Below are 13,545 nucleotides of genomic sequence, written 5' to 3' on the forward strand. Positions count from 1 at the left end.
CGGAACGCAAGTGTCGGTGTTCTGTCAGACTTGTCCTAACCTGACGGGTCGCCGATTCTGACGGAACACCGGGTCTGGTGCTAATGAAGGACTACAGATTGGTTGAACAATTTCACCCATTCACACAGTTTTCTCCCCCTCCCCCCCCAGGCTGCACTACCGCCATACATTCCAATATAGGTTTTCTGTATTATAAAGAAAGGTCCCAGGGCACTATTTGCGGTCACGTGATTTTCAGGAAGGAAAGTTAGAACTTGTCACTTGGTTGCTTTAGCGGCCGATCATATGTTATAGCGTGTCATTGCCTGTTCGGGAAAAATCTGTCCCCACACAAGGAGCCATTTTGTTGACTCCCTTCCATTAGATTTCATAGGATTTTGAGCTTCAAAACAATGGCCGACGTCCTGCATCTTGGTTCTACTTTTTAGGAAGGGGTTTGTTTTCATCGCGGTGTATTGACTTCCTGCTGAAGTCAGAGCCTGGCTCTGGTTTCCTTGTTGGTGGCCCGGTGTTATCTGTGGTTATGGATCGCTTCTCGTGGTGCACTGGGCTTCTGGAGATTGAGGAGACACTGGTGATCCAGCAGAGAGGGGTACGCCTGTCAGATGGGGAGGATAAGGTCAGTGCTGGCTGTCATAGAGCTTTATTTACACAGACAATGACCACAATAAATCAGTATTAATGCTCAAGCATTTTCCTGCCAGGGATGCTGACATCACATTATGGGAAAATTGGGAGGGGATTTTGTCTTAAAGGGCACCTGTCATTGTATGTAAAGTGGAAGGAAAGTTCTGCGGTGACACAAACTTCTGCAATGTTCACAATCACTTTTTTTGCGTATGCAGAATGATCTCCCATGAGCATGTATGGGAGTTCTATAGATCTGTGCTGGCCAATCAAAACAGCCGAACTCCCCACACCCGCACATGATGTCATTGCCAGCGGGGGAGTTCATAGACGTCACATGATTGAGGTGGAGGAGCGTATTCACAGGCTTTAGTTCCAGCTTAGGGCCCATTCACACTACAATTAACTGCACTTCTGTGCGTGTTTATACGCATTTTTTTGCAAAGTTTTTCTTTTTTTTCAAAGGCATGTTTCCTCCAACCTTAAAGGAGAAGCCCAGCCTGAGCTTGTTTGTTGGGCTTCTCCTCTCCTATGGGTCACAGGTGTGCAATTAATTTTGCACTTGTATTACCTGTTTACAGCAGTGAGAGGGCTGAAGTCTGCTCTCTGCTGACGTCCAGGAAATCAGTCCAGGCACCGCGTCGTCCCGACAATAAAGTCTGGATCCGCCAGGTGCCTGGACTGACACCCGGCTCAGCCTCTTAGCGAGCTGCTGAGAGCCTGAGACGGCCGCTCCCCGCCCCCTCCACAGCTCAGATTGACAGTCAGCAGCTCTCTGCTCGGGGAGCTGTGGGAACCAAGCCATCAGCAATGTTCCATCGCTCGGCTCTCAGTGCAGAGGCAGCATGGGTCAGATGTAGCATCAACCTAGGTAAGTATGAAACTGCCAAAAACAAAAACCCATACTTCTCTTTTAATGTTGTGGGTGATAGATGCAGTGTGTTTGTGTGCGTTTACATGTGTTGCTGTGCGTTGCAGTGTGACATTATTAAAGCAGTAGTAAACTTCTGAAAAAAAAAAAAAAAAAAATATTCCTCCTGCAAGGTAATCTCATAATGTGTAGAAGTAGAAAATGTAATATGGATGTGACTTTAAAGGCACCATGAGACAAAAATCATGGGTAAAATGCAAAAAAGTTCATTATACAATTATATTAAAAACTAGGGTTGCATCGATACTAGTATCGGTGCTGATACAGAGTATTTGCACAAGTATCGGTACTCGTGCAAATTCACAGATACCTGAAACCGATACTTTCAGGCTCGGTTCTTTGAGCTGCCAGTGGGTCTCCCTTGTTGACAGCTGAAGTGTTAAAGAAGTTCAGTAATTGGAGCTGTCAAAAAAAAAAAAAAAAAAGCAGTCAGCAATGTTTATTAATAACACTTAAAAAAAAAAAAAAAAATTTTTTCTTTTTGTATCTTTCTGTTTCTTCATCTGCAGATCAAAGGGATGAACAAATGTTCCTCTGTTTAACCCCTTATGAACCCTTAATTTACTCTAATCAGCCTTAAAGTGGATGTAAACCCAATGTCATCCTTTCTAAACTACTGCCATAGGGGTTATCTATAAGGATATACATGCCTCCTGTATGTATCTTTACCTGTCAAATGTCTCCCCTCTGTCTGTTATGAGACCCGAAAAACTGCAGATTCTGTGGGTGGGTCTGTTGTCTGGAGCTCGGTGGGTGGAGTCGTGATGTCAGTAGACTCCCCGCCCACCTCTACACTCCCCTTGTCAATATGCATTTTCTCCTGTGTATTTCTTACACTGAACTTCTGCTATGATCTCTAACATCCAGTGAAAAGACAGGAAAGTAACCACATGACTTCAGCATGCCAAATCATGATGAGGTGTGGAACAGCCAATCCTTGCAGAGCTGCTGAAGAAAGGAGTGGGGGGGAGGGAATTAAAAAATAATGCATGTTTTAGGCCAGTGCACAAGATATGTAAATCACCTGTCACTCACAGCAAGGGGGAGGGTTTGATAAAGTTTTTCTCTGTTTGTCAAGATTTTTCTCACTGAACAATAAAAGAGGATTGCTCAGAAATGGATTAACTCTGTGTGGCAAGACTGGGCTCAAATGATAGGAAATCTTATACTCTACGGTATGATTTAAAAAAAAAATCGGGTTTACATCCACTTTAATTAACTCCCTATTCTCCTCCATTTAATTATTATTTCCCTGCTTTTTTTTTTCTTTGTTCAAGTCTATTTTATAAACGATAAACAATTAAAACTTTTTTTGTTTGCTTTGTTAGTGAATATTTTTACACATATATATTAACATATATTTACACATTTCACATTGAAAAAGTGCAAAATTAAAAAAAAAACAAAACAATTTATTTCATTTGTAAATAACTTTTCAATGCTTTATATGCTTTAAAATAAATATCTCCTAAATGGTGCACGTTTAGGAGATATTTATTTCACCTACCAGTAGGCTTTATTATAACCTGTAGGCAGCTTCCTTGGCTGTAAAGGATGTTAGTGTTTCAGATAGGAATCGCACCACATTCCTATTCAAATCACATGCAATGTCTGTGCGATTTGAGACATTCATTTGTAAAGCTCAAATCGCACCAAATCCAGACATAAAAAGATGCAGGACCCTTTTTTTTTCCCACCGCACTGGAATCGGATCGCATGGGTGTTCACACCTGTGCGATTCACTTCTGTCACTCGCACTGTATTGCGAACCGTTTCGGGGTGTAGTTAAAAGAGAAGTATGGGTTTGCTTTTTATTTTAAAATCATACTTACCTAGGTGGATGCTGCATCCGTCCCCCCCGGCTCTAACACTGAGAGCCGAGCAATCTAAAACCGCAGATTGCTTGCTTCTCGGAGCTCCCTGAGCAGAGAGCTGGTGACTGTCAGTCACCACTCTCTGCTTTGCCTCCTCCTCGCTCACTGGATTGCTGGGCTGTGGAGGGGATGGGAGCGACTGGCTCAGGCTCTCAGCTGCTTGCTAAGAGGCTGAGCCGGATGCCGATCCAGACATGTGGGCGGATCCGGACTCCATGGTCGCGATCTTGCACGATCCTGGACCGGCTCTGTGACGTCAGTGGACTTCAGCCCACTCTCTGCTGAAAACGGGGCACAGGAGTGCAAAATGAACCGAACTCCTGTGATCCACAGGAGAAGTACAGCCAAACGAGCTTTAACTTAACATTGAGACACCCTGTGGTTTGCATGAACGCTGTGCGATTTCAGTGGGGTGTGGGAAACGCACAGGATTTGCTGCGTTTCCGGCATTGCATATATGTGAACCAAGCTGAACTGTCTTTCCTCGCGTATGACAGCAGTGTTGATTGAACGCTCGTCAGTGTTGTCACATGAGGTTTGGATGCTCCTCAGTGCTGTCATTTTGTAGGTGGGACACAGGAATACTCCTCAGCTCTGTCCCATGTGGGTGGGATGCTTGAATGCCCCTTAGCACTGTCAGATGTGGGTGGAAAGCTTGATTGCTGCTCAGTGCTGCCACTTGTGGCTAGGACACTTGAATGCTCCTCAGCGCTCTCACATGTTAGTGGGAAGCTTAAAGTGAATTGTCACTGCATCTGAGCACCACAAAAACACTTTTTAATTCATTGTTAATATTTAAAGCAAACTCCCTCATCCATCCATGATTCCATGCTTTATTTTGCTGAGAAATCACTTTGAAAAACACCCCATAACATTTATAAATGTGGTCATCCTGAGTAAGGGCAGATGATTCATGTAGCATTTATTTCCTGGAATCCATCTGCCCTTAGCTTAGGCATGCAAACAGAAAGGTGTGCTTAGGTGACAAAGCCCCTCCTGAAGACTCCTGGGATCATTTTCCTAGGCATGGAAACCAGGATATAACTGAAGAAATTAAAAAAAAAATGCTTAAACAAGTAAATATGATATACTTTAATATCCATTTACTAATGCTAGCAGCATGAGGATTACAAATAGTCAAATGTTGACTGAGAGAGTGAAGTTCCACTTTAAATGCTCTTCAGGGCTGTCACATGTGGGTGGAATGCCTGAATGCTCCTCAGCTCTGTCACTTGTGGGTGGCTTGCTTGAGTGCTCCTCAGAGCTGTCACTTGTGAGTGGGCTGCTTGAGTGCTCCTCAGAGCTGTCACTTGTGAGTGGGCTGCTTGAGTGCTCCTCAGAGCTGTCACTTGTGAGTGGGCTGCTTGAGTGCTACTCAGAGCTGTCACTTGTGAGTGGGCTGCTTGAGTGCTCTTCAGAGCTGTCACTTGTGAGTGGGCTGCTTGAGTGCTCCTCAGAGCTGTCACTTGTGAGTGGGCTGCTTGAGTGCTCCTCAGAGCTGTCACTTGTGAGTGGGCTGCTTGAGTGCTCTTCAGCGCTGTCACATGTTTGTGGGAAGCTTGCATGCTTTTTAGCACTGTCACATGCGGGTGGGATGCTTGAATGCCCCTTGGCACTGTCAGATATAGGTGGAAAGTGTGAATGCACTTCAGCACTGTCACTTGTGAATGGGATGCTTGAATGCTCCTCAGCACTGTCACTAGTGGGTGGGATGCTTGAATGCCCCTTAGCATTGTCAGATGCGGGTGGCAAGCTTGAATGCCGCTCAGCGCCATCACATGTTTGTGGGAAGCTTGCATGCTCTTCAGCGCTGTCATATGTAAGTGGGACGCTTGCATGCTTTTTAGCACTGTCACATGCGGGTGGGATGCTTGAATGCCCCTTGGCACTGTCAGATATGGGTGGAAAGTGTGAGTGCTCCTCAGCGCTGTCACTTGTGAGTGGGATGCTTGAGTGCTCCTCAGCATTGTCAAGTGTGAGTAGGATGCTTGAATGCTCCTCAGCACTGTCACTAGTGGGTGGGATGCTTGAATGCCCCTTAGCACTGTCAAATGTGGGTGGCAAGCTTGAATGCCGCTCAGCACCATCACATGTTTGTGGGAAGCTTGAATGCTCCTCAGCACTGTGAGTGGGATGTTTCAGGTTAGATTCTGGGAAAGGTGATGAGAAAACACTCCTGCTCTGTGCTTAGTAGCTGGATGAACTTTTGTAGATCTACAAGTTTGATCAGGGGGTTTAATGAATGATACTTTAATATTTTGCTCTTTATTTAGTAATATTAAAAATTTATGATTCTTCTATAATTCTTGACTTTTTTTTTTCTTAACCACAAGGTGTCAGTATGGCCCTGAATATGGGATTTTGGTGGGATTTAATGGTAGTTCATCTGCATGGCCAATAGGTGGAAATCAAATCACATTTTTTACCAATGATTAATACAGTGGCAGTTTTATATTAAGCCCTAATAAAATAGCATTTGGTTTCTAAAGCCCTGTGTATAAAAAGAAGTGTTATAATTGTTTTTATGTGTTTTTCTATCCATTTTGCAGCTCAGTGCAACTGATCCCCTGCAGCTCTTTTTCAGACAGTTCTTGTCTAACATGCATACTCCAGATATAGCTGCGTGACATTTCTCAGGATGAGTTTCCTGATGGTGACAACAATGTACCATGTCCATATGGTTTTAAATGGCTTCTTTCTCAGAAGACTGTGTGACAACCTAGAAAAAGAATTGGAAGAAGAGAATGCAGCATTGTCACCCTATAATAGGACGCACTTAAACAAATACTTTCTTGGCAGCATCTCCAAGTATTATTTTAGTGCAATCTAAAGATTAAGGCCCCATGCACACGGGACTTTAAAATAACATTATGAAAACGCCAGTAGCTTTGCAGTGAGTTTTTTTTTATATTTTTTTCAACGTTTTTGCAATAGAGCTTTTTAACGTTTATTAGCGTTTTTTTTTTTTTTTTCAAATTTTTTTTTCAATGGATCAAAAACATTAAAAAACGTCAGTGAGTGACGTTTTTGAGCGTTTATCAGCATTTATCAGCGTTAGAGCGTTTTTACAGCTTAAAAACGCCTATGCCATTTGCAGCTCAAAAACGCCTAGGTGGGCATGAAGCCATAGACTAACATAGACAGGCGTTTTTAAGCTGCAAAAAACGCGCAAAAAAGCGGCTGTAAAAACGTCCGTGTGCATGAGGCCTAAAAAAAAAATTGAAAATGGCTTTTAAATATTCAAATGTTAACCAGTTCAATAGCAGGCACTTTCCCTCCTCCCTGCCCAAGGCAATTTTCAGCTTTCAGCGCTGTCGCTGTTTAAATGACAATTGCGCGGTCATGCTACACTGTACCCAAACTAAATTCTTATCATTTTGTTCCCACAAATAGAGCTTTCTTTTGGTGGTATTTGATCACCCCTGCGTTTTTTATTTTTTGCTAAACAAATAAAAAAAAAGACCAAAAATGTTGAAAAAAAAAATTGTTTTTCTTTGTTTCTGTTATAAAATTTTGTAAATAAGTACATTTTCTCCTTCACTGATGGGCACTCATAGGCGGCACTGATGGGTAATTATGGGTGGCAAACTAATGGGCACTGATGGACACTGATAGATGGCACTGATGGGCATCACTGATAAGGAAGCACTGGCAGGTATTAGTAATGGGCACTGATTGGCACCATTTGTGGGCACATTGGCACCATTTGTGGGCACATTGGCACCATTTGTGGGCACATATTGCCATCCCTGGTGGTCATCAGTGGTGGCCATCCCTGGTGGCATCCCTGGTGGTCCTGGGTGGGCACCCTCAGGGGGCTGCACTGATAATCAATTAGCACAGACCCTCCCTGTCAGGAGAACAACCAATCGGCTCTCCTCTACTCGCGTCTGTCAGACGCGAGTGAGCCGATACGCGGCTCTTCCTGTTTACATCGTGATACTGTGATTGGACACGGCTGATCACGTGGTAAAGAGTCTCCGTCAGAGACTCTTTACCTAGATCGGAGTTGCGGTGTGTCAGACACGCCGCACCACCGATCGCCATGCTGTGCACTCCCTTGTTATATCACGTCATATGACATCCAGTCAGGATAACAGAACCACTTTGCCATCGTCATGTTACTATATGGCGGCAAGTGGTTAAAGCCCAATTCCAGCTTGGGCAAGCCAAAAAAAAATAATACTACTGTTCCTTTTCCGGGTTGAATGATGCATACTAGGGTTGCGCCGATACTGATACGGGTATCAGTGCCGATACTAAGCATTTGCACGAGTACTTGTACCCGTGTAAATGCTCTGATACCTAAAACTGGTGTGATTTGAACTCGTACAGTGCCTTGAAAAAGTATTCATACCCCTTGAAATTTTCCACATTTTGTAATGTTACAACCAAAAACGTAAATGTATTTTATTGGGATTTTATGTGATAGACCAACACAAAGTGGCACATAATTGTGAAGTGGAAGGAAAATGATAAATGGGTTTCAATTTTTTTTACAAATAAATATGTGAAAAGTGTGGCGTGCATTTGTATTCAGCACCCTTTACTCAGATACCCCTAACTAAAATCTAATGGAATCAATTGCCTTTAGAAGTCACCTGCACAGAGTCGCATGTGATTTGAACAGGAATGCGGTGAGAGTCCTGTCTGAATCACATGTGGTTTCCTGCACTGCTCCTGTGTGAACCCAGGCTTGTCATAGTGACTTCAGCCTTGGTTCACACAGTAGCGGTGCAGTAAACCACATGCGATTTGGGCAGGACTCTCACCGCATTCCTGTTCAAATAATATGTTATTCTTTGCAGTGCGATTTGAGCCCATTCATTTTGTATGGGCTCAAATCGCACGGTATCAGCAATCGGTATCAGCGAGTACTTCTGTGCAAGTATTGGCACTCTTCCTCCCAGGTAAAAAAAACTGTATCGGTGCAACCCTAATGCATACCCGTGAGCCCGGGATGTCTGGTTTCTTAATAAAGTATATGTATGGGCAAAACTTTATTTTAGTTTAGGATGGAGTAGGGAAGGGTGAACACCTCTGTTTTTCTTTTTTGCGGTTTTAGTCTTATTAGAGAGATTTACCTTCACTTCCTGTCTCAGAGACGTGTCCTCATTGGAAGAGTTTGTTATGGTGACAACTGTAATATTTTGGATTTCCCATCATATGCTATACCAGTGACAGTGGTCACCAGAACAATTAGAAAGGGTGACACTGCCTAATGAATTCACAGACAGCAATACAAACTTGACAGGGTTTGAATATCTCTATTCAAAACTAGATGCAGTTGGGCCAAGTGAAGTTTGCTAATTAACAGTCTATAGTCTGTTTTGTATCTATCATAAGTGGAACCATAACAGGAAGGAGGGTCACTAAAGAAAAGTTACTAATAAAAAGTGAGTCCCCGTAAAACTGCTTAGTTTATATCTCTCAGGAACTTTGGAGTGCTCTTGAGACCACCAATGCCACCTCCACTCTCCTGTGGGATCATAATAAAAAAGGTTTCACTTTAGTAGAATGGTTGAGATCTATTGTGGCACCAAGAAGAATAGCCTTCATGGTGGGAAGGGAGGCTGGGACAGGGGAGGGTGCACTTATGATCTTGGTGTCAAAGAGCACTGTGTTTTTTTTACAGCAGATACTGTTTGCTTTCAGACTGTCCCTCTCAAATTGAAACCTCATGTGGGCCTGAAGAGAACAGCTAGGGAGGAGGCAAGTAGCTATTAAAACTGATTCTTCAGGGAGAATCCCTGGTGTCTATAAATATATGAGAAGCCAGAGTGAGACGTCTATTTACGTATCACTAGAATATTTAGTGGGGATAGAACTAACTATATGTTAATAATGACTTTCTGAAAGTCAATGTTTGCATTTGCTTAGGCATACCCTAAACATTCCACATAAAAATAATTCTGAACCATGTATGGGGCAGGAAGGTCCTACAGAAGTCGAGCTACTGATTCACTTCTGTACAACTGCTCTGTCAGATTTTCCCGGCTCGATTAGCACCGCTGATTGAATGTGGGGATGGGGGAATCAAGTCAGTTATTTGCCCACTGGTTCCAAGACCGTTTTTAAGGCAGGGCAAAAGGGGCAGCTGCCCTGGCCCCCATCATTGTAGTGGGGCCCAAAGCAGCTGCCTCATACTTGCCAACTATCCCAGTTTAAATTCCCTTATCCCTTGAAGTTTTAGTCCCGTGCTGTGTCCCGATATCTCAGTGTAAACTTCTGTTGCTGCTGCCCAGCTCTGCCCTATTTCCATGTACAGATGACTCACCTGCAGACCCTGTTTTTGCATGTAAATAACTTGCATTGATATGTAAATAGTGGCGGCATTAATATGTAAATAGTCGTGGACCGTGGCATTGATATTTAAATAGGTGTGGCATTCATATGTATATCATGTCTAGAGGTCGACCGATATTGGCCGATTGTGCTAATAAAAAAAAGGCCGATTATAACTTGCGACATGCAAATGACTTCTGTAATAGAAGTCAATGTAAGTTGCCTGAAGTCTTCTGTGAAGGGACTTCTCTTCTCTCTGGGCAGCCTGCCAAGTCTGATAAGTGGAAACATTGTATCTTTTTAGTTTCTTTTATCAATGAAAGTGTGTAGGAGTTCTCAGTTTAACCTTTTCTGACATTTGTTGCTTACAAGTAAAAATCCTGTATTTTCTGCTAGAAAATCACTTAGAACCCCCAAAAATTATATATATTTTTTTAGCAGAGACCCTAGGGAATAAAATAGCGGTTGCTGCAATATTTTATGTCACACGGTATTTGTGCAGCGGTCTTTCAAATGCAATTTTTTTGGAAAAAATACACTAATGAATTAAAAAAAACTAAGCAGTAAAGTTAGCTAATTTTTTTTTTTCGTCCAAAAGTTTTGATTACCTGTTTAAATGTAAGACATTTTCTGCATCACTTACTACTTAAGGTTGCTGCAACACTGGAGCGGGCAGGCGTTGACGGTAAAACGCTGCTAGTTTTAGCGTCGCTTTACCGTCATTTTAGCGGCGCTATTCGGCTGCTAGCAGGGCGCTTATAACCCAGCTAGCGCCCGAGGAAGATGTTGAATGCGCCCATGAAGCGCCGCTGCCGAATCACTTTGCAGGCGCTTCGGCAGCGGTGCCCATTCATTTCAATAGGCAGGAGTGGTGGAGGAGCGGTAAACACCGCTCCAAAGATGCTGCTTGCAGGACTTTTTTAACATCCTGCCAACGCAGCGCCTCAGTGTGAAAGCACTCGGGCTTTCACACTGAGACTGCAGGGGAGCCGTTTTGCAGGCACTTTACAGGTGCTATTTTCAGCCCAAAAGCGCCTGGAAAACGCCCCAGTGTGAAAGGGGTCTAACTGTTAGATTTTATGAGATGAAGGGGGAAAAAAAAAAAATCGGCTTAACATATCGGCCCAAAAAAATCGGCATCATATATCGGCCACCGCGATTTCTAAATATCGGCATCGGCCAGAGAAAAACCCCTATCGGTCGACCTCTTATCATGTCCCCCTGAGGTCACATCCACCATGACTTCTGCTGAATGCTGCCCACTGGGGAGGTAAAGGAGTATGCTTGAAAGTCCTGCCTACAATTGTGGTCATTAAGCCTAACATCATGTTCTGCAAAAGTAAGCAAATTGGAGGTGGAACTTTTCTTCAAATTAATATGGTGCCACAGCACCCAGAAATTTTGTGCATGTGAATACGCAGGCAGGCAGTGAGGAGGTGATGTGCTGTAACCTTTAGCAACCAGTTAGCAGTAATGCTGTGCACTAACCTCTTGCAACCAATCATGGGCAGTAATAATGTGCAGTAACCTCTAGCAACCAATCAAAGAGCAGAAGTCATGTGCTGTAACCTCTAGAAAATAACAGGGAGCCATAATGTGTGCTGTAACCTCTAGCAGCCAGCCAGTGCGCGTTAATGATACACTGTAACCTCGGGCAACCAATCGCAATCGCTGCCTGATCTGATTCAGTAAACTGATTTTGAATCTAGCTGCTATTTATTGTATGTCTCAAAGCATGTGGAGAGTGAAATCGCATGGAAGAGGGGGCCCAAGAAAATGTTTGCCCAGGGTCCAGTCAATATTAAAGACGGCCCTGACTGGTTCAATGAAAATATCTGACTAATCTAATTGTACATCACTGCTTGGAGACCCTAGGCATCTCTGAGTCAAGATCTGTATAGCAACAGATAGAAGCTCACACTTTATGCTGCTTCTTTTAGATTTCTTATTTTGGTATAGTTTTTGGTTTACATTTTTTTTCATGTTTTCTCCATGAACTCCATTATAATAACACTTACTTTTCATTTTCTACCAGTGCAAGTTTGATGCAGGTGCCCTACTTCTGACAACTCACAGACTTGTATGGAGGGACCAGAAAAATCATGTAAGTAGTTTACTGCAGGATTTTAAGTAATTGACGCAATGCTAAATGTATTCATAATCAAAGCTTTATCAGTGCTTATAATAGACAATACCATTTCCATCTATTACTTTGTACCCATACATAGGGTGTATATTCAAACACTGGGCAGAATGATTAGACCAGATCTCCAAACTACGGCCATCCAGCTGTTGCAGAACTACACATCCCATGAGGCATTGTAATACTCTGACATTCACAGACATGACTAGGCATGATGGGAATTGTTGTTCCTGAACAACTGGAGGGCCGTAGTTCGAAGAGACCATCAGTAGGTCTCTTTCCCAAGAATATGTGCACTTGCTGTACAAAACATTGGTGAATATGGCTTATCCGTTTACCACGCAAAATAATAGATGTTGGTTAGAGCATTAAATCACACCAGCACATTACCTCAAAACATATTCAAAGTAGAACTATAGACAAAAGTATTTTTTTTTTTCATTTTAGCAAGGGAGAGTTATTTATTTTTTTTTTTTTTTGCCATCTGTGTCCCATTGGGGAGACTTCCCTTCACTTCCTGTCCCATAGCCAAAATAGGAAGTGAGAGGAAATCCCTGCAAATTAAGGGAATCCCTAGGGGACCCCCAGGTCACCACAACTAGTGTCCCCACTGGAAGATTCCCCCTACTACTTTTCTAGGGACAACTCAAAATTTGGGATTTTCTTTACTTTCACTTTCAGTGATAATGGTAAACAGGACAAATAGAGAGGGTGAATCTCACTAACGGGGGCTCAGACAGCAATAAAAACTGACAGGTGTTCTAATCCCTCTCCTCTCGATCCAAAACTGAAAAAAAGTTTTGCCTTTAGTTACACTTTAATGTAACACAGATGGCAAAAATGAAGCTGACAGGAGTTAATATCCCTTCCACTCCAACCAAAATGAAAAAAATGCCTTTAGTTTTTAGCAAAACTAAAGGGAACGATGCTTGCCTTTCCTCCAACCAGCCCTGTCGCATGCGACATCTTTCTCTGTGTGCCAGTTGTAGGCCTAGGCTAGCGCAGGATGACATCACACCTGAGCATGCGCAGAAGTTGGTCATCCCGGCTTACAGGAATCAGACCAGTGCTGTAAGGTGAACTGCACATATGCAGCTCAGTTTACATACTGGAGACCACTAAGAACAGGCAGGTAGGTGTATTTTATTCCCACTTTAAGCTTTCCTTTCATAAGACGCAATTCACAAAACTTTAACATCAGCCTAATGCTGCGTACACACGGTCGGACTTTCCGGCAGGAAAAGTCCGACGGAATCTTTTCATCGGACATTCCGATCGTGTGTGTGCCTCATCGAACTTTTTTTTTTTGAAAATTCTGAAGGACCTAGAAATAGAACATGTTTTAAATCTTTCCGACAGAATCAATTCCTATTGAGAAAACCGCTCATCTGTATGCTATTCCGACGGACCAAAAACGATGCATGATCTGAAGCAAGTACGAGACGGCAGCTATTGGCTACTCGCTATTGAACTTCCTTTTTCTAGTCCCGTCGTACGTGTTTTACGGTACCGCGTTCTAGACGGTCGGACTTTGGTGTGATCGCGTGTACGCAAGACAGCTTCAGTGGAACTTCGTCGGAACTCCATCAGAAAAACCTTCAGAGTTTATTCTGATGAAAAAAACGGTCGTGTGTATGCGGCATGAGGCTGTTTTCAGCCACTTGACCGTAAATGGTAAATTTCAT

General features: G+C 43.1%; 1 protein-coding gene across 1 annotated transcript in view; it reads left to right on the top strand.

Annotated features, from left to right (window-relative positions):
• The first annotated feature begins 365 nt into the window (after nucleotides 1-365).
• The window catches only part of VPS36 (vacuolar protein sorting 36 homolog), a 63,427-nt gene continuing 50,247 nt past the window's right edge, over nucleotides 366-13,545 (top strand). Inside the window, exons 1-2 of the mRNA XM_073613256.1 lie at nucleotides 366-619; nucleotides 11,753-11,821. Coding sequence (XP_073469357.1) covers nucleotides 524-619; nucleotides 11,753-11,821 — 165 coding nt within the window. The 5' untranslated portion in view covers nucleotides 366-523. The remainder of the gene's footprint in view (nucleotides 620-11,752; nucleotides 11,822-13,545) is intronic.

This window comes from Aquarana catesbeiana, linkage group LG02 (assembly GCF_042186555.1).
Source record: "Aquarana catesbeiana isolate 2022-GZ linkage group LG02, ASM4218655v1, whole genome shotgun sequence".
Taxonomy (NCBI): Eukaryota; Metazoa; Chordata; class Amphibia; order Anura; family Ranidae; genus Aquarana; species Aquarana catesbeiana.